This window comes from Chelon labrosus, assembly GCF_963514085.1.
Source record: "Chelon labrosus genome assembly, chromosome: 8".
In the NCBI taxonomy this organism is placed as follows: Eukaryota; Metazoa; Chordata; class Actinopteri; order Mugiliformes; family Mugilidae; genus Chelon; species Chelon labrosus.
The window spans coordinates 25,795,293-25,816,503 of NC_140358.1; the positions used below are offsets into that span (position 1 = coordinate 25,795,293).

Genomic DNA, 21,211 nt, shown 5'->3' on the forward strand with positions numbered 1-21,211 from the left:
GATCACCCAGGACGCATGCCGATACCTGGTCTGAACAAGGCTTTAGTTCCACTCTGGGACTTTGGCCCTGGTGATCTGCATCCTCTTGCATTTGGTTTAAAGCAGGTGGGTCGTGACCCAAAAGTGGGTCGCAGGCCTGTTTTCAATGGGCCCTTGCCTGGTCAAAAAAACAAAAAAACAAAATGTCATTGATTCACACTCCTTAACAGTAGGTGGCCGGTGACACCCGCCATTTCACACCATAGAAGAAGATCCGCAAAGTTTGTTTTCCATGTGCTAATTTAGCATGATGAAATGCAGATTATATGAGATATGGATTTTCTTATATTGAAGACAAAGGAGGACAAAAACCTCAGTGTGTTTTGTGCAGCGAGGTGTTGTCACGTGAAAGCTGATTGTCATGTCAGCTTTATGATTAATGCTTGAATACGTGACTGAATAGTTTTAATCGGACATTGTTATATATTCAATGAGTGGGTGCTCAGCTAAAGCTACGTATTTGAGTCTTTTTGAAACTACTTCTCAGTAGTTGGACTTTTTTTATTTTGTGTTGAAAGCACTGTTGAGATGTTAGAAGTTACTGAAGTGAAGAGTTTTGGTTTTAATTAAAAAGCAGCCAATTGAGCGTAAAAGGGAATAGTTCCCGCTCTAGCGTCCCCACTTGCTGGTCGTTTTGTTTGTTTTCATACTGTGATGCACGATCTTTCCATTCAAATAAATTTGAGAAGTTGAACCAACTTTCATTGATTTGGGTCGCGGCTTGTCATTAAGGAGTGATGGTGGGTCCCGAAGCCAGACCAGTTGAGAACCACTGGTTTAAAGTACCCGCCAGTTTGAGAAGTAGTTAACAATCAGACTTACTCAACATAGCTGCTCCTCCATTCGTTGTGTAGTTTTGGAGTCAACGGAGAAACTGTTTAAAGGCTCGTTATAACTGATGAAGTTCCTCAAAAACATCTGGATTAAAGCTATTTCCATGAGGAATAGGATGAGTTTAAAGCGGTATTGTATTAGATAGCATACAGTACTATATGTGTTCTTTCTGTTCTGCAAAGAAACACACTTACTTTCGCCCCTCACAGATATGTAATATTGGCGTCATTTTCCTCAATAAATAAGTGTACAAGCATAATATTTCTGTTTCATTTGACTGATTGGGGATTTGTTGATGTTTTGGGTCGTTTTTATGCACAAATGCAGAAAGTTCTGAGGGGTCCAAATACTTTTAAGCAGCACTGTGCGTTATACGTGGATTGATTGGACTATGGATATGAAAAGCTTACATGAAGTTTTAATGTCTGTGGGTCTCTAGTAGAGGCTGCTAATTTGAGCATCATCAGAGGTGACCCCTGAAGAGAAGGCTTGGACCTGGGGGAAGGTCTGTTTTGGGCGCCCGTAATTAAGAGCATGCTTGTTGGGGGAGAACAAAAAACAACAACAAAAAAAAAACATAAATAATCGTTCTCTTGTGTTTTCTCCCTACTCTGTGAAATGACTTCTTCCCTCTCTTCCATACCTTGTTTGGGCCCTGGTGTGATGTTTTGCAAATGTGCATTCTTGTACATTTAGGAGGCCCCCCCTCTTTCTCTCAATTCCCACTAGATCCCTGGTGAATTTCAAGCATTCTGGAGAGCAGGAAAGAAATAGGAAAATGAGTCCACATAAGGTTCAGATTAAATTGTGTTGTGTTGCTTCTTTTTTTTTCCTTCCTCTTCTTCTTCTTCTTCTTCTTCTTCTTTTTTTCTTCGTCCTCCCTTCCCATCGGATGTTTTCATAACTAAACCAAATGTGTGCTCGGAGTCGGCCAAGAGCAGTCAGGAGAGAGAGAGAGGATCCCTGAAGCAAAATGTTAAAGTCACATCATTGAGTCAAGTTTCCGCCGGCCTCCGGGCATCCAGGCCGGACTCGGAGCTCTGCTGCGGCTTATAAACCCCCTCTTTTCCTCTCTGGTCAGGCTGTTTCTTAGCGAGGCTTTTCATTACTGCTGGCAGAGCGCGAGATCCACTCCAGACAGTTTGAGATGATTGTTGGTGAAACATTTATTAAACAGTTGTCAGCTGCATTTTTCATTCTTCTGGCCTCGTGTGTGTGTCTGTGTGTGCGTGCGTGTGTGTGTGTGTGTGTGTAGCCCTGCGACTGACTGGAACTGCAGAAAGTTAGCATTTATCTTTATGTGTTGGGTTGAAGATTGAAATCTAGAAATAACAACTCTGCAGAAATGTTGAGTCTGCATGAAGATTACTGCAGAAAACACACAATAAAGATGCTACTGCAATAAAGCTGCGTATTGGAGCCTTGCAGAGGCCTGCACGTGTTTTTTAATGGGTGGTTAAAAGCAATATTTCTTTGTACAAAATTTACGATTTCCACTCTGCCCAAACAAGTTTTAAAGCCTAAACATTGTTTCTTTTTGTCCTTTATTTTAATCTGCCATTTGTTTGCATGTGATTTTGCTAAATGTGCACACCCTATGCATTTCTGAGTCGTCTTCGGCTGCAGGGTGCATCTCTTATATTGTCAGACGAGATGGAATCGCAGCAGCTTCTCAGGTTTTCTTCCCTCTTCCATCGTCCTCCCAGCCCTAAAGGAGGACGAGGCCCTCCACCTTCGCAGGGCAGGCAGCTGACGGTTTGGGGTTAGTGCATATGGTGTTGTGGCCGATGCTCCCCGTCTCCCTCCTCGCCCCAGCTTCCTTCCACATCCTATCCTGTCTTGCATCGTCCGCTGCACTCGCACCAGATGTTTTTGTGCGGCGTCGCTCCGAAGCGCTAACGCAGACGAAGGGCCGGCGCGGCAGCCAGGTGGAACGATGGGATGTTTCAGGCCTCTGGGCATTGAGAGCGGGGAGGGCGGGTGTACGTGGATGGAGAGCGAAGGGAGCGAGAAAAAAAAAGACATCATACGCCGGGGGGAGCCGGGGACTGGGGAACACATTGACCTCCGCTTGGCGTGCTCGCGGAGGACAAACCTGCTTGCATTAATTGTCCTTCTCCTTCGTCTCTTCCTCTCTCTCCCCTCTGTCTGTCTGTCTGTCTGTCCCTCGCCTAGTCAAACGGGTCCTGGAAAATATAAACAGGATGCAGTCTTGTCTGATCGTAAATCCCCTCTCGTCTGCTCTCTGGCCTCCAGCCCTGGACCACGTCCGTTCCCCTACAGCCCTCTCCACTCCATCTCCCACCCAGACCCCCTCCTCCCTCCCCCCTCCATCCCAACTCTTTAGCTCAGAAGAGGAAGCCAAGAGTTTATGTGTGTGTGTTTGTGTGATGTGTGCACATGTGCATTGAGAATGGTTGCCTGTCTAATATGCTGTTACCCAACTCCGGGACTGGAAATGTGGTTGTGGGCTGGTTTTGTAACTACTAATCATTGCCCACATTTAGCGTGTAATTAACTCGGAGAAGACCTGTCCTCCCACCTGCAGGGGTTAAATCTGCACAGCTGGATGCAAGCTGATCCACATATGACGTTTTCTTTGGTATTGTTGTTTTGCTTTTAGCGTTTATTTCATGCATCTTTAGTAAGAGCTGCGTTCAAATTTGCAAGTACTTTTGGGTTTCCTGTGCACATTTTATAAGTAAACAGGAGAGAATTACAAACTCATTCAGATCCATTAGGTTCCTTGCGCATTTAACTGGTGCATGCATTACCTGCACGTCAAGCTTTTGCGCTGATTTCTGGAAACCGTTTCGGGGGGAAGCCCCAAACAAGCACTGAAAGAACATCCTCTGTTTAGGATGTGCTTCAGAACAAGGTCCTTAATCAATCTTCATTTCCCTCCGTGACACAGATAACAACTGCGGTTGTTTCAACAACCCGTTTCTTCCTTACTGATTGTGGGAAAAACTGCGAAGCTAAAAGGAAGTTCCCTCAGCGAGCGTTGCTTCGCTTCCTTCAAACGAGACGCTTGACCACAGCTCCTTGGCATCCGACAATACGGAGCATTTTTTTTAATTTTCGTTTTACGGGTAGCAGACGTGTTTGAATAACCTTTCCGGTTAATAAATAAAAAGTTTTTTTTTTCTGTGGAAATATGTGTTGTGTGTCAGTCATCGCCTCGCCATTATGCGCTGCTGACTGTTCCCAGACTTCCTCTGCCTCAGATCAATCTGCTTTGACCTCTTTTGCAAAAGAAAACAAAGGCTCAGTCTTGACACTGACTCATCAGTGTTTGTTTTGTTGTCCTCTTTTTTATTACGATGCAGACTGAAGGTATTCAAACCTTAAGCACTTCAATTACACTTCCCTTCCCTTTGGCCTACTCTTGTTTTCTCCTCAATAACGCAGGGGCCCAATTATTTTCACGTCGTCAAAGGGGGGGATTAGTGTTCATTTAGAGAGCTGCATTGGGTAGGTGTGTATCATCATAGCAAGTACGAGCCTGAATGTTGTGTGTAAAGAATTGGAATGGGCCCATATGTGTTTGGAATGAAAACCCTCGAGCAACAACAATTCTGGCAATGCTTCTTCTTCAGGCACCAGTTTTTTTAAGGTCACATTTTCTCCAACATATGAACCTATTTATTATTAATAACCTTAGTTAAAAGTTAAGCTTAGTGTAGTTCATCTTGACTTTGTTAGAAAGTCTTCTAGTCCACCAACACTTGTAAACCTTCTCTGTGCAGGTTTGCATGCCCTGAGACGAGCCCTGGGAGGTTTCCATGGAGCGGCGTCCGACCAGCAGCTGATGGGGACGGTGACCGTCACTCTGCAGGACCTCCAGTGGGCCATGTCTATTGTGAAGCCCAGCGCCATGAGGGAGGTCGCCATTGACGTCCCAAAGGTACGGTAGCCTCTCGCCGTCTCTTTATATTTCATTCAATCATGAACGCAAGTTGTTCGCATCTCTTAGAGAACATGTCTTTCTTTTAAAAGTCAATAAACACTGCAAGAAATATTCCTTATATAATTATGAGTCAGCAAGAACTACAAACTCAGTACTTCCGCGGCCTGCAGAATGTCTAACCATTTTAGCACGGACTTTACTGGCACCGGAATTTGCAGCAGAGGAACCAAATTTTAGTATTCAATTTCTCTGGTTACAATTTAGCTACGGTTCTTAAGTTCCTGCAGAGGTTCCTGGGTCCCCTGTAAACAAGCAGCCTGTAAATGTGAATGAAGGGCTGGCTGCAGTTAGAGTGATTAGGGAGTAACCTCAATCTGGCCAAAATGTAAATCTTGAGCGATAATGATACAAGAGTTTTTGCCACTTTGCGGAAGTGAAATCCAGTTTTCAGACCGTTTGTCTATCAATTCAAGAAAGAGACATCTCTAGCTTCTAAATGCCTCCTTATGTTCTCTTAAAAAGGGCTAACTGGTGTTACAGAAAACACGACTATGAGAGCAGGATAGGAAGAAACTTTATTAAGAAAATTACTGACTAGCAATGAGTAAAAAAGCGTTGGTGACTCAAAATGAGCTGGTACCAAGTTGAACTAATCTCAACTTTGAGGCGATTGAGGCCAGTGGCACCAGTGGCAGCGACTGATACGATTTATTAACATTTGAAGGAGTTCCACACAGAGTTCCCCTAACGTTTACAGCAAACAAACACAGACGATGACTTTCGTTCCTTCCACCACATCCACCATGATGATAGCGGCTTGGAGCGTTGGGTGAACCCTGATGGAACATCATCATCATTGGCACTATTTTCTCTTCTAATAGAGAGCAGTGGTAGAAGAAACAGCTTTGATGCATTAGGGTGCAGCGGGTTGAGTGGAGGGGCCTCTGTAGATGATCCCACAGATACTTGATCAGTTTGGGATCTAGTGAATTTGGAGGCCAGGTCAACACCTTGTGTTGTTCTTCATGTTTTTTTGAGTTGTTCCTAAAGCGTTCCCTGCTGGGGATGGCTGCTGCCATCAAGGAGTGTCATTGCTATGGGGTGGGGGTGCCTGGTCTGGTCTAGGTGGGTGCTACATGTCTAAGTAACATCCACACCAATGAATGCCAGGTCCAAAAGTTTCCCAGCAGAACACTGAATTGTCACGAGATGGTCAACGTTATTTACTTCTCCTCTCAATGGTCATAATGATATGCCTGATCGGTGTATACAATAGGGTCACCTAGGAGACCAGAGCTTGGAACGTCCACTAGCGAGCTAATTGCTTTGTGCGTGGATGGGGCTTAAGGTGATGTTGAAGCAGCTAAACAATGATCTCAGACTTTGAGTAAAATGACGGGAGAACCTTTTAGCTCTGGTCTGGAGCACACTGGTCATATAGAGCTCCAGTAGTGCAGCCAATAAAAGTCTGAATGTGAGGGGACGAGGGGGAAAGAAATAAAGATTTGTGGTGCATGCAGCATTTCAGAATAACTACGGCGTAAGAGAAAGAGTAAAGATGGTTTGGTTAATGTTCAACTGGAGAGCTCCCCTCGTACGCCTGCCTGTTTTACGGCATCACTCTTAATGATGCAATCTTAGTTGGATCCTGTGTTTGTAATCAGCAATAGTTGTGTCTCATTTAACCTTGACACGGCCCTTGGAGGAAGCAGACCGGTTTACATCATGCAGCCTTGGCTTCGTTTAAAGCGCACGAGGAAATTTATAACCTGAACGGCGTCGCCACTTATCGCCACAAGAAAAAGCTAAAAGCTCGTCAACAGCGGCGGCGCCTCCTTCTTCCCTCTAATGCACATCAACAAATCCCTTAACTGCTCTCTGAGCCGCTGACCACTGAGTCACCAGTACTTAAAAGATGGGGTCAGGACCGAGGAAGAGTGGAAATGACCCCGCGACCATTTTACCCTCCGCTGCAATGAAGATGAATCGTTTTCTCTTAGCTCAGACGGAGGGAGAAAGAGGCTGCAAAGGAGGAGATGGAAGGTTAGGGGGAGGGAGGGAGGGAGGGAAGGGGGGAGGGAGGGATGAGAGGACAGTGGTGAGACTCCAGGATGTTTTGGAGTTTGCATGTGCAAGACATAACGGACAGGAAGAGGGCTAACATCATCCTCCACCGGTAATTGAAAGCAGATCGGGTCGCTGACGGTTCCTGCCAGCAACCAAAAAAAAAAAAAAAAAAAAGAGAGAGAGAGAGAAGAAGAAGAAACGTCCTTCCTATCCCTTCACCTCCTCCCCTTTCCTTTCTGCAACACTCACCCAGAGACATTCAGTCCTTGCGGCCGGTTCCTGGAAACAAGAGAGGAGTGAGTTTGGATGTTTTTTTTTTTTCTTCTATCCCCCTTGCACAGCTCAGCTGAAAGGCCGGCCGCAGAGCCCCGGACTTGATTATATCCACATGAGTGCAAACATTTGTTTCTAATCCATTTTATATAAGAAACTTCCAGTGGTGCCGGATGAATACATGCCTCGAGTTCCTCTGAAACCTTCTCAAATCACGTATCTGGAGACTCGAGTTGTGCCGTTTATGCCTCTCGGGTTACATTTTATTTACATGTAAATAAATCCGAGGTCGGTTTTAATTCTCTTGTTTGTTTTGCGACAAGACGTTCTTCCTCTCTTTTTTTTTTTGACAGCTCCCTTGTTTACCCAGCAACGCTCCTCTCAAATGATCATCTTCCACCGTGCGGCAGTCTGGCTTTAATATTTTCATTTGGCAGCCGTATAACGAGCCCATTTATTCCTCCTTTTAAACTTACTCCTTGTCTCTTTTTTTTTTGTCTGAGAAGTCCCCCGCACCCTCCTTTCAGCCCCATCAAAGGGCCAGAGCCTGAGAGGCCCCTTGTAAAGTTCAGAAAACAACAGTAAAAGATAATAACTGGGTCTCGCACAAAAAAAAATGGAAGGGAAGGAAGACAGGGTTGGGGAAAAAAACACCGCGGTGAGGTGTGAGTCAAAGAGTTGCCTACTAATTCCACAGACCCTTAATTCGTGACATAAAGCAGTTTACAATTAATCTGAGTTTTTATTGTTATTTCTAACAAGGACTCAGTGAAGTCTGCAAAAAATGTGTTGTGTCGCACATCTGCTTTCTCGACGTACGGAGGCGAGTGATTGATTTGTGTGCAGGCTGAGTGACGGGGCTGGATAATCTCAGAGGCTGGAGGCCTTCAAAGTGTTCTGCTGGAGGTCATCCTGAGCGTTTATGTCATTCACGCTGCGTCCTGACGGGTGAGGCTTACCTCCCAGAGTGGGTGTATATCACCAGAGGACGTCCTCCACGCCTCCTTCACACATAAAGATAATTCACGTAATGCCGGGGAAGCCGTAACGTCGCAAATCAGACGTTTTATAAAGACGGATGGTTTTACCGTCAAAGATCTGTCAAACTTTCTGGAGTCGGTTAATCTTATGTACTTTAGATGCATGTTTTATTTGTTACACTAAAGCAACAAATGGAGACAGTTTGTATTTATTATTTGTTGCTTTGATTGAACTCAAGCTAATTTGCAAATGTTAGCGGACAAAACAATATCGGCTCAAGGTTAAGGGCTGAAAACAGAGGAAGAGACTAGCAGCGATGTGGCGACAAGACAGGTGGTTGAAGTTTAATGAAATTCGGTGAGCTGTAGGCTGAAAAACCTTTGGTGTTTTGGGTAACAGATGTTCCCCAAATGTTTACCACAAGGAAAGTCGTCCACGAGTTCGGTTCCTACCACAAGTTCACCAATTCGTTGGGTGAACCCAATGGCTTTTGATGGCTTTTCAAATAGAGAGCAACGTCGGCAAGGCGAGCTAGCTCCGTCCATACATGAGAGCTCTGGAACGTCCACTAGCTAGCTACAAAGAGATGTACAACGTCTGACTGGCTTTATATGTGGACAGGACTCAACTTGGGTGCTCCATTGTTGCTTCAGACTTTTTATTTTCAGCACTTCAGGGAAATGTTGTATCATGCTGACGAAGCTTGAGCTGTGATTGTCAGCTGATATTTTTATATCAAACCGCTCACCCTCTAGTTCACGAACCGGAGGGTTAGCGGGTTCGATCCCCTGAACGTGCCATACGTCAAAGTGTCCTTGATCAAGAAGAGACTTTCTTGAAGATGTTTCATCCAAGTACCTTCTTCAGTTCTAAAGGACTGGCGGAGAGTGGTGGTGTAAATAGGCACATTTATTTACACCCCATCTCATGACTGGCGTCTGTCATTGACCAGATACTTACCTGTTGTTGGAGGAGACTGTTTGACCCTGTGCCCTTCCTCCAATGAGTGGTTCTCTAATGACCCATTGTCAGTCAGAGGTTCCAGTCTCAATGTTTGAAAGGGGGGGATGAAACTTCTTGGGGACAGAAGTTAAGACTGTATTGTAGATTGACGTTAGACAAGACTAAAGTTACTGGTGGGTAAAGGCTGTTACATACTCCGCGAGAAGCGACTCAGCATTTATTCATGCACCTAAGGCGTGAATGATGTCAAAAATCGCTTGGTTTTGTCCTTTTTTCTTTCTTTTTTCTTGTTCTTGCTCACCTCGTTCTTGCAGAGTATGCAACAAGCTTAAGACTGTAGATTGACAATAGACGAGACAAGAGTTTCTGATGGGTAACACCCACAGATGTTCCTATTCAAACCCCAACTCCTCAACAGTCCTTTAGAACTGAAGAAGCTGTCTGTGAAGGTTCTCCGTCATCCAGGTCATGGTATATCCAAAAAAGGTTAAAAAAAGGCAACTGGTCTTGTAGAGTTTTTTTGAGAAGACGTTTCACCACTCATCCGAGTAGCTTCTTCAGTACTAGGGGACTGGTGGGAAGTCTGAGGTGTAAATAGGAACTCATACTGGAACTTGCTTGTTGTGTTAACAACCAGAAACTGAAACTGAAGAAGCTACTTGGACACTTGCCCTTGTTCTTAGCGTTTGTTGGACAGAGTTGTTTATCTCTTTCTAGTTCTAATAAAATAGGGCCCTGGACTTTGTGGAAAACCTGGCGACCGACTGCCACACTTGCAGGTGTAAATAATAAGTTTTTAACCAGTGAACCCGTCACAGATGTTTGTATCATCTCGCATCTTGCTGCCCATTTCCATTATAAGACTTACTTAGACTCAGACTGACTCTCAACAGCAGCTAAACACAGATTGAGAAAATAAACAATAAAAATATTTCAGACTTCACAATCTATGCCATTAAGGTGATGCTATGTCACTGTCAACACAGCATTTAACATTCACCCTTTCACACACGCCACGTTTTCTATCTTCCTTTTTCTTTGCTTCACTTTTTTCCATCCATCTTTTTTTTTTTTTTTGCTCCTCTTTATCTTGATCACCTGTTTCCTCCATTTCTCTGTCCGTAAGCCCTTTTTACTGTTGCCCTTATCTCGCCCCTCTCTTTATTTCATTTCATTCCTTTCCAGGCCTTCAAATGAGCGCTTCGGTTCGCTCGCCCGCTTCCGGGCTATCTCCTCATCTTCGGCTCTCTCTCCTCCTTCCCCTCCGTCCATCCGTTCGCTTCCCTCTCTCTCTCTCTCTCTCTCTCTCTCTCTCTCTCTGTCTCTCTCTCCTTCTTCCTCCCTCCCTCCCTCTCTCTCTCTCTTGCTCTGCGCCGTCCATAAATTGTTCGGTATTTACAGTATGTGGCCAGACGCCAGGTTTCCATTAGGTGCTTCGTTCCCCGGAGACGGCGCCGGTGGCCTGGGATGTGTTACCTCTGGATGGAGAGCAGAGGGGGGAGTGTAAGGGGGGGAGGCAGAGAGAGAGAGAGAGAGATAGAGAGAGAGAGGAGGAAGTCAAGCAGCAGTATTTAAGGTAGAGAATGAGAGATGGCGTGATAGCGTGATAGCGTGAGGGACGAAAGAGAGGGCAGTAGAGATAAGATACAGCTTTTTCACTTACCCAAGCTGCTGCTCCACCTAGGGATTAGTCTAATTGTTGATGATATATTTAATTAACTGATCAAGAAGTGAAAACTAAATGTCAAAAAGATTACTTTTACTAATAATCTGCACAAAAATGCCTCACGAAAACCACCTCAATCAGAACAGACTGTCCCGACCAGAAGGAATTTTCAGTCAGATTGAGTAGGGCGGTGGTGAAAATCTTTGATAAACTGTTCAACAGGAAAATATTAGCTCATAATAACCATGTAAACATTTAATCTGATCATTTCTTCCTGGCTGGAATAAATCCATTCTTTCTGCTCGTGTTTTCTAAACATCAGGTGACGTGAGAAGGTTTGGCGTTCCGGCACAGATAGAACCACTTTGCACTAATAAAAAAAATCTTTTCTGATTGATATTTTGGGGGCACGCAAACGCATATATCTTATCATTAGACTATTTTACGTAGCGTCCACGTGAATAGTCGAGTTTGAATCTCCGATCAGAACGATTTCAGTCGTGTTAAAGAAATACTGACCATGTAAACGAAGCAGGTCCTAGACAGCGGCCATCACAAGTTCCTTGTAGGAGACTTTTTCAGTTAAGGTTAATTATTTATTTTCTGTCTGATTAATTGAATTGAATCTAAACTTGATTTCTTAAAAATCACATACACCAATCAGCCACAACATTAAAACCACTACCAGGAGAAGTAAATAACGTTGACCATCTTCTGACAATCCAGTGTTCTGCTGGGAAACTTCTGGACCTGGCATTCATTGGTGTGGATGATACTTAGACATGTAGCACCCACCTAGACCAGACCAGGCACCCCCACCCCATAGCAATGACACTCCTTGATGGCAGCAGCCAATCAAGGAGGCACACACACAAAAACGCTTTGGGAACAACTAAAAAAAACAATTTGGCCTCCAAATTCACTAGATCCCAAACTGATCAAGTATCTGTGGGATGATCCACAGAGGCCCCTCCCCTCAAAGGCCCCCCCCACTAACAACATCCTGTTGCCAGACACCACAGGACACCCTCAGAAGGTATACTGGAGGTACTAGGGAGACCTGCACTACATTAGGAAGGTGGTGCCTGATCGGCGTATATGCTTTCAGTAAACAGGAGATTAAGGAAACCTGGATTCTCCAGCCAGGTCTCTTGTGGAGAACGACAGTATATTGGCCACATGCATGTCCATATCCAATCAAAAGTCATTTTCGCACAATAAAGACTTCCAGCAGTAGATCCTTGTGTTAAACTAAACTAAATAACATTTAACTTTTTGCACATTTCAGTCCCGTTTCCACCGCAGAAACTACGTAACCAGAAGCTGTCTTATCACTGTGCTTTCAGTCCAAATGTGTCTTAAAAAGCATGATCTCGTATCGCACTTAAAGTAAGTAAGCCGTGGCTCCAAACCAATAAAAAAGAGGTCAGGGGCTGGGGAGAAATCAGATGACTGACCCGCGGCATGTATATACAGATTTAACAGTAACCAGGCTTGTACAGTGCAAATAAACACATCATATGACTTCCTGCGAAACCTGATTTCTTCTCCCTTTTGTGCATGTGTATGTAACAAGAGAAAGTGGGAGGACAGGAAAGCAGCGCAGTAAAGAGATAAGACAGATAACAGAGAGGGGGACAGAGAGGGTATGAAACAAGATCAAAATGGAGATAGAGAAGGAGAAAGATAGGGGAGATATAGAGGAGGGGGAGAGAAGAAGTATGAATGGAGTAGAGCTGAAACGTAAGGAAGACAGAATGGGTAATGGAGAAAGAGACAGGAAGGATGAAAAAGGAGCTTTAGAGGTTTCGGATGAGGGTTTCTTCTCCTTATCTGCTTTATCTCCTCCGGTTGTTCACTGCCGGACTCTCCCTCCCTATCCTCCCTCCTCCCATCTGTCAGACAGACAGCTGTTGGCAGACTCGTTCTGTTGTTGTTCGCTCCGTCCAGATTCTCCCAGATTCAGCCCGAGCCCTCGGTTCCTCCATTTTCTTTTCCAAATATGCTTTTATGCTTCACATCTCTCCTCTCGGCCCTGACCCCTGTCATCGGTTTGGAAGAACATGACGTTCCTGAGAGTTAAAAAAGGTCCTCCTCCGGGTTACATGAGAACATCAGTGACATCAGCGTGCAATCAGAGTTTGTTTGGTCTGCTGCATTCATTGTTGGCGATGCGTTTGTGTTTGCCGCGGATTCAGACTGTGTCAAGGATCCAGGGTTCAGCTCGTGCTGATCATTTATTAGAGCTTGGCCACTCGCTAGTTATCTGCTAGCAGTCTGCTTGATTGTATGTTATTGCATGGGTGATCGATAGCACTGGACCTGGCGCTCTTTAACTCAACCTTTTGGACAGGATTCTACACTCTTCTAAATAAATTTCTCTTTCATTGCAGAAATCTTTATATATCACTTTGCGAAATACCAAATTCTTGTCATTTTCTTTCGTAGCATTAAAGCTATTTTAAAACAACAGTTTTAATTAAACATACTTGTATTAAATAAGTCCTAAAAAGAAGATTTTGGCTTAGTACCCAAATGCGAAAGTGATTTTTTTATGTGAAATATGCTTCTGGGTCTTGTGACTGCTGTATATAAACATTGACGAACTCTGAGACGTGTACTAGAGTTTAAAAAAATCGATTTGCAGATTCAAATCAATTTTAATTTAAAAGATCCGACATTGATTCATGAAATCTTTAAATATACCCAGTTTCCTGCTTCCTCTTGTTAGACATCTGACTGTGGCCTCATGAGACTGGTTTCACATGACTAGTCTAATGAGACTACGCAACGAGATCAATCCAAAACATGGCAGAATCGCCAGGACTGAAAGATGATGTGAGGCAGCATTTTAGATTTAAAGAGTATGACGACACAGAAAAGCTGCACAAAAGTAAAGCCATATACAAAATGTTACAAGTAGAGGTGAAATACTGTGGAAATACCACAAAAACCATTAGTTAAAATGAAATATCGCAAATCTACACAAATCAAAACAGAACCATGTCAATTGGAATCGAATCAATTCAGGAAAACAGTGTCAGCAGCAGTCGCCATCGTTGCAGTGCCAGATTCTGCCTAAAGGCTCATTCAAAGTGCTGCGGGACATAGACGGCGTAACCTACGTACGCAGCCTACGCCGGTGCTAGCCATTTATACTTGTGCGCTCGTCAGTCTGGCAACGACGCCACCCAAACACTAGTCGGCGCTTGTTTTTCCAGTCGGGTTCATTTTTGTTTCAACTTCCTGCTTCACTTTCAACAATGGCGCCTGAAACTTTCTCCGAAGACTGGTCGTACAAATGTTTGTATCTCTGAACCTCCTCAGTTAACCTTTCCTCCATGTGTTCCATCTTTATTGATCCAAAACAATCAGTTGGAAAATTGCGGAGATGCAGAAGCAGCTGGAAATACTAAAGAGGAAACGCGCTACTAGCTAGCAGACCAATCACAGCTCTTGCGGTCTGTGTCGATGTGATGCGTAGTTACATTTCTGGGGAGGTGCGCGTCAGCTACGTCGCTAGGGTCTGGGCTGACGCCATACCGTGCATAACAACCCGGCTAATTCAAAAATTAGCAAAGAGGTAGAGCTGAAGCAGGAAACTGACAGCTAGGCAGGCTGCTAACAACCTGTAAGGCCTTTCGCTCCAAGTGTCAATATTCTTAATCATGTATAATTGTAATGCAGTGTTCACACTAGTGGCATTTGTTGTAACCAATGGAGTAATTGGCTACAGAAACCCATACTGTTGTTTTGTAGCATGCTGTAAACATGTTTACTTCCACTGTAACATGGAGGTCAATGGGTAATGACTCACTTTTGGAGTAAGCCTCAAGTGGACATTTGAGGAACTGCAATTTTTGTCACTTCCTTGTATTTAAAGTGATTGTGACATGCATCAGGTAGGACTCCAGAGTAAACTTTTTTCTTCAGCTTATTAAAAACAATTTGATGTTTTTACTTCCTTCCCTCCTTCCAGGTCCGCTGGTCGGATGTCGGCGGGATGGAAGAGGTGAAGCTCAAACTGAAGCAGGCTGTGGAGTGGCCCCTGAGGCACCCGGAGGCCTTCACCCGCATGGGGATCCAGCCTCCGAAAGGAGTCCTGCTCTACGGGCCCCCGGGCTGCTCCAAGACCATGATAGCCAAGGCTCTGGCTAATGAGAGTGGGCTCAACTTCTTAGCTGTTAAAGTGAGTTTTCATCATATAATCATAATTTTCTTTCATCTTTCATTTTCTGTTAAAAATGATTTTTGCGCCGGGCAAAAGATTGTTGGCTTTCTCAACTTTTAAATATGAACAAATAATGTTTCACAGATGTGCCTCTTCATATCGCGTTCCTGTCTCAAGTGCCCGGCCAAAACGCTGCATGTGACTCGGCAATTAGTTTGACGACTGATGAGTTGTTGAGTCGGTCTCATCTCAGCCTCTGCTGCCTTCTGCCTTTTTCAGATCAGAGCTCGTAACTTACCATTGCTCGTCAGATTGCGTTGCTGTGTCCCTCTGAATTAGCCAATAACCGTCTGAGGGAAGCTGCTGAAGTGACAGTGGTTTGATATAAAACACACATGTCCGTATACAGTAAAGAGCAGTAGAAGATAAAATGTACAATATGTTAGTTTGTGTCTTGAAATGAAAAAATGTTGAACCACTTTAACCTTTAAACATACGGTTTTCTTTTCCCTTTAATAGCTTTAAGGCACACTGACTTATATTACACTACGTATCAGTTTGTTTAAGGGTTTGAGACTCGAGTCCAGGAAGTCTTAGACACATTTCCACAATATTATTCTTGACATATTTCATATCTGCGGAAACGTTGGGATTTCCATTTCAATTCAAACTAATGCTCTGTGTAATGGCAGTTTGACCCGTGTAGTTTATGTACATCGAATATACACCGATCAGGCATAACATTATGACCACCTTCCTAATATTGTGGAGGTCTCCCTTGTCACAGTTGTGACTCATCAGAAAATGGACACTGGCCTTCTGAGGCTGTCCTGTGGTGTCTGGCAACAAAATGTTGTTAGTGGGGGCCTTTGAGGGGAGGAGCCTCTGTGGATCATCCCACAGATACTTGATCAGTTTGTGATCTAGTGAATTTGGAGGCCAGGTCAACACCTTTTGCTGGTCTTCATGTTTTTTTTAGTTGTTCCTAAAGTGTTGTTGTGTGTGTGTGCTGCCATCAAGGAGTGTCATTGCTATGGGGTGGGGGTCCCTGGTCTGGTCTAGGTGGGTGCTACATGTCTAAGTAACATCCACACCAATGAATGCCAGGTCCAAAAGTTTCCCAGCAGAACATTGAATTGTCACAAGATGGTCGATGTTATTCACTTCTCCTGTCAGTGGTCATAATGTTGTGGCTGATCGGTGTAGTATGCACGTATGAAACTGAAGTCGCCCACATGTCACAGAGATATCAGGGCCTGTTTAGACCTGACTGGCTATTAACATCCAACCTGAGCAGTGTTCACCCCTGCCATTAAAATGTGTCTCTAATAGATCTCTACTGTTGTTTCAGAACCACAAACAGCGCTGTTTTTTCTGCACACGTCATTATTATTTATTGATCGCCACCCTGACGTTAGTTATTATCAAGACGGGCAAAACGCAACAGCCGCAAGAGCACCCCTGTTGAGTAGAAAGGTCTTTAACGTGACTCAGGACGCGTTGTGTGTTCACGCTGCGTAAAGAATGTGGACAAAGGCGTCCTGGACGACCTCGAAATGTGGTCAGAGATCAGATCTATCAAATGCAACATATCAGGACAGGACAAATGTTAATACACGGTCTGAAGTGAGGGCCTCAGTCCACGTTTGGAGGTGGTCTGGGTGTCTTTCACTGCTTCAAACTGTGCAGCGGCTACAGAAACATTACTGTGCATAAGGACGCTTTGTAGTGAATGCGACAGACTTCACATTTCAACACTTTCCACAATTTGTATCATGTCCCCACGTCATGGCGCACACGTAGCGATGATTCATAAGAGACGGCGGCTGTTTGCGCAATCTTCTTCTGCACCCTCTACACAAAACTATGGCCGGATCTCAAGCGACGGCTCGAGACCCACACAGAGACGTATTTTTACCTCCTCAGATGTGTTGAAGCAGTTGCAGGGGATGTTTCTCTGACGGCCCGAAGTCTGAGTCGTTGCCCAGTTTCCTCCGCAGAGAGAAAACCTTGTCTGGCCTTTGACCCCGTGTTTGTCCCCTCTCATTCATCACCCCATCCTCTCTGTCACCCTCAACCCCCTACCTCCCCGCCTGCCTGCTTGCCCGGACGACCTGGTTGACAGAGACTGATTGATCAGCTTGTTGAATTGTTGATCAGTGAGTATTAAAAAAAAACACAAACTGTTGCCACGCGAGACAGGAAGCCGTGACAGGAGCTCTCATCTGGGATCATTAAGCTTTGCTTCAGACAACTTTAGGATTACTTTCAATATCTGTCCACATTCACAGTAAATTTACAAACTGAGAAAATACATGCACACTGAGACCAAACAATAGCAGGAGTACGGACAAAAAAAGATCATAAAATGAAGCAAACAAGACCCTGAAGGGCTCTGATTTTTAATTATTCACTTATTATTGTTCAAACAAACGAAGGAATGTGCAGTATACCACAGATATAACAATAAACCCTCATTCCTCTGCAAGTTTTAATCATCTAAACCAGAGGAAGTCCAAAATGCACTATTAAAAAAAACATATATTTACATTTCCGTGTCTGTGATGTTATTTTGACGTGGTTCAAAAGTCTGTGGTCGTATCTTACTGTTTAGAATTATTCCTGTCTATTTAAACTGATCATCTCGGAAACATTTTTATCCTGATTTCAAAATGTTTTCACTCTCACTCGGGCCCCGGAGGCTGTTTTAAGCGCCTGACACGACGGCGGATTTAAAAACAGAGTTGTACCATAATCTCGTGCAGCAAGTTTGAAGTCATCACAAAAGGGGAATGTGCGCTCGGTGAAAAAGGCCCAAAAAACATCCTGTCCCTCCCGCTGAAAGCCGCTCTCCGCCATCTGCAATAACAGTATCAGGTTTTTCCAGTGCGGCGGCTGCTTTGACATAGATACGTTATCCAGATTTAAATGTGGATACTTTAAGGCTCAGCCCGTTTCCTCTGTGTGAAAAAGCCCTATTATCATCTTGTCAATTTCAGTTTCCTCCCGCTGCAGCCACTCAGACACACTCACATCCGCAGATGCATACGTGCACACACACACACACACACGCACACTCGGCTCGTATCTCCACAGTGCCGGTGGTTTCAAACTCACCGTGTCCAGAGAGGAACCTGGGATTAATGAGTCAACCTCCACACTTACTGCAGGAGACAAAAGGCCTGGGAGTGGAGTGTCGTCTCCTCCGTCGGCCCAGAGGTGTTGAAAGGCTGGATTGCAGTGGAGGAAGTTCTTCTGAGGGTTGAGTGGATGTTTATCTGCTCTGAGTGAAGGAGCGATTCGGGGGGGCGAAAGGCCTAAAGTACTAAAAGAAGAAGAAAGGGTGTAGGAGGTCTGGTTAGTAGTTAGTAGTTTTAGAAGTAAAAATATCAATGATACGGTGATACTGAGACGTGTCTGTAGCAGTATTTGCAGAGACACGATCTACATTAGCTCGCAAAGTCTGTTGTTGGGTTAAAACGACGTGCATCCAGAAATGTTTCTGGATAAAGGAATAAAATTATACTTTATATCTAGTCAGAGAAACAGACTGCTTATATATTTCCAGAAGAGGAAATTATATTTAAAATTGTCTTGTTATTGACTTTACAGCCACATTTATTACTTAAGATTAGGATGTTTTATTGTAATTGTATTGTATTGTATAAACTATAGCAGCAATACACTGTAAAATACAATATATTCAATAAAAGCACAAATGAAATGTATTTAAAGTGGGTAATAGCAGCATTTTAAATGACATTAGACAATAGGGCAAATGTATGCATAGTAGAGCACGTTGTTTTTGTTATTTTGAGCTTTATACGTCATATATTAGGTGAACCTCACGTTTTAATGTCCAAAATTTGATTAAAAAGACGTCTGAAACACTCCATTTTCAAAAATCATGGTAGCCAGAGCCAATAAATGTTGAGTTTCTTGTTACTTGCGTTGCCGCAACATGTAGTTGCATTTCCGGTGCAGGCTTTACTGTAGCGTTAGCAACAGTACGCTTCTGGGGCTACGATCGGTCTGCAGGAGTTAGTGTCTTTCAGTTGAAACAGAAATAAAGCATAGCAGAGGTGTTTGTAGCGGTATTTGCAGACGTACAGCCTACATTAGCTCGCTGCGTCTTTATAGCAGTTATCTAGTCAGACAAACAGACTGCTTGTTATTCCAGTATCTGACAAGAGGAAATGATATTTGAAATTTGAAATCTCGGCGGCCACTAAGCCGTGTCAAGTTTCTGTGCCGCAAAGTAATCATGATAGGAACTGAGCGACTCATGCTGAAGCTGGAGCGAGTGAATGTTGAGTTACTTTTGCTGAAATCTCTGAAATGCAGAAAAGAGAAAAGGTCTGAATAGATGGTGCAGGAGGGAGAAGGAAGGAGGATCTTCCAGTTTTGCATTATGGACCAATAACAGTTGCCGCAACATGTAGTTGTATTTCTGGTGCAGGCTTTACTGTAGCGTTAGCTGTTAGCAGAACGCTTCTGGGGCTATGTCTGATCTGCTGGAGTTAGTGTCTTTCAGTTGAAACAGAAATTAAGTACTTATCTACCCGAGCACAAAATGTAACAAAAGAAAAAAAATGGCTTCCATTCTTGCACATTAGCTGCCTTTAGTTTTGGTTACAACCCTAGCCCTAACCTTAACTCTAGCCCTAACCCTAACCCTAGACCTAGACCTAGCCCTAACCCAATGCCAGCAGTAGTTATAACAGCAGTAATGGTTGCAGCACTCTTAGAAAGAGCAGTTGTAGCAAACACAGTATACTCTAGATGTCACAGAATGGAAAATCAGCTTATTTGCCAAGTGAACCGCAGGTGTTTACACGCAACATTAAGCGGCGCACAACATTTCACCGTCTGCAAAAGAAGCGGCAGCTTTTTCTTGTCCGTGAGATGGTTTCCTCTGAGTGTGAGCAGCGATACAAACAGTCAGTTTGTGAATGCAAAATATAAAGAGTCTCGATGCTGACGGCAAATATTTACCAGTGTTCAAAATCAGACGCCTTAAACACAACCTCAGAAAAATCTGTTTACTCTGTGCCCTTTCCTTTCAGGGCCCCGAGTTGCTGAGCAAGTACGTTGGAGAATCTGAAAGAGCTGTGAGAGAGGTACGTGCATTTCCTTCCCTAAACCTGGTGATTATTATTATTATTTGTGCCCCGGGTATTTTTATCCGCTGATGTAACGAGAGGATGACCCGAGTCGTAGCTTATGGCATTAATGAGCGCTGTATTTCCTCTGCGTGTTTGTGCGCACTTCTGGCCGCGAGTGATTCATCGGCCCTGTCCCGAGACCTGTCCTGTTTTTGTCTTCCATTGTCGCTGACGCTTTTGCCCGCCCGCTTGCAGGTGTTTCGGAAGGCGAGGGCCGTCGCTCCCTCCATCGTCTTCTTTGATGAGATCGACGCTCTCGCCGGCGAAAGAGGAAGGTACAGAGTGTTTCTTTTCTTTACGACGTAGAAAGAAATGGAGGAGGAGGGGGGGAAATAATAAAAGATGCCAAGACACTGGAAAATAATGACAAAGACAGCTTCTTCCCACGTGATAGATTTGCATTTCCTCCCTCAAAGTGCCATGGGTCATTGTTCACTGCTACTGTCCAGTGCGTACTATTTTCGTCCATGTGGTCATTCATTGTCCGGCGATGACAAATGCGCACTCATCGCTGCGGTCTAGTCTAATGCACCAGGCCTCGTCCCGCAGTGATTCATATGTGATGGATGGAGCGAGCATCCTGAATGCTCTGCATGACTGCTCCGTCAAAGCCGACCACTCAGTTCCCATGGTGTCCCCGCCGGACTTTTGCGGCTTTCCACTGTCGGCGAACACAGAACGCAGTCTTGTCCGGAGGCGCTTCAGTGGGATGGCACTGGGAACATCTGTGGCTAAGGGAAGAGGACGAGAGTGTGTGTGGGGGTGGGTGGACGGGGGGGGGGGGGGGGGGGGGGGGTGCGGACAGAGGACACAGGCCGGAGGCGCACAAACACTTCATTGTGCCCTTCCACGGCAGATGGGGAAGGCCAAATACGCAGCATGCTTCCTGGTAAACCAGTGGATGAACCTAAATGCTGTAGGAAGGAGCACAGAAAGGCCGAGTGGGCCGTCCTGAAAACCGTTCTAAGTGAGCGGTTGGTGCTTCTGCTCTAAAGATCTTGAATTTGTTCGTCTGGAGTCCATTGGATACGCAATTCTCTGTAACATTTCTTTACTACGACATCTCACGGCCTCAGTGCCAAGTGAATCTTTTCCTTTCTCCTCTAAGAAAATAATATTTAAATCATCTCAGTATTTAGTCT

The 21,211-nt window shown here is 44.4% G+C and overlaps 1 protein-coding gene across 1 annotated transcript in view; it reads left to right on the forward strand.

Annotated features, from left to right (window-relative positions):
* Window positions 1-20,458, forward strand: part of afg2a (AFG2 AAA ATPase homolog A) — a 40,535-nt gene extending 20,077 nt beyond the window's left edge. The window contains exons 11-14 of the mRNA XM_084550269.1: window positions 4,623-4,780; window positions 14,713-14,922; window positions 19,971-20,024; window positions 20,265-20,458. Of these exons, the coding sequence (XP_084406395.1) occupies window positions 4,623-4,780; window positions 14,713-14,922; window positions 19,971-20,024; window positions 20,265-20,375 (533 nt within the window). The 3' untranslated portion in view covers window positions 20,376-20,458. The remainder of the gene's footprint in view (window positions 1-4,622; window positions 4,781-14,712; window positions 14,923-19,970; window positions 20,025-20,264) is intronic.
* The last annotated feature ends 753 nt before the right edge of the window (window positions 20,459-21,211 follow it).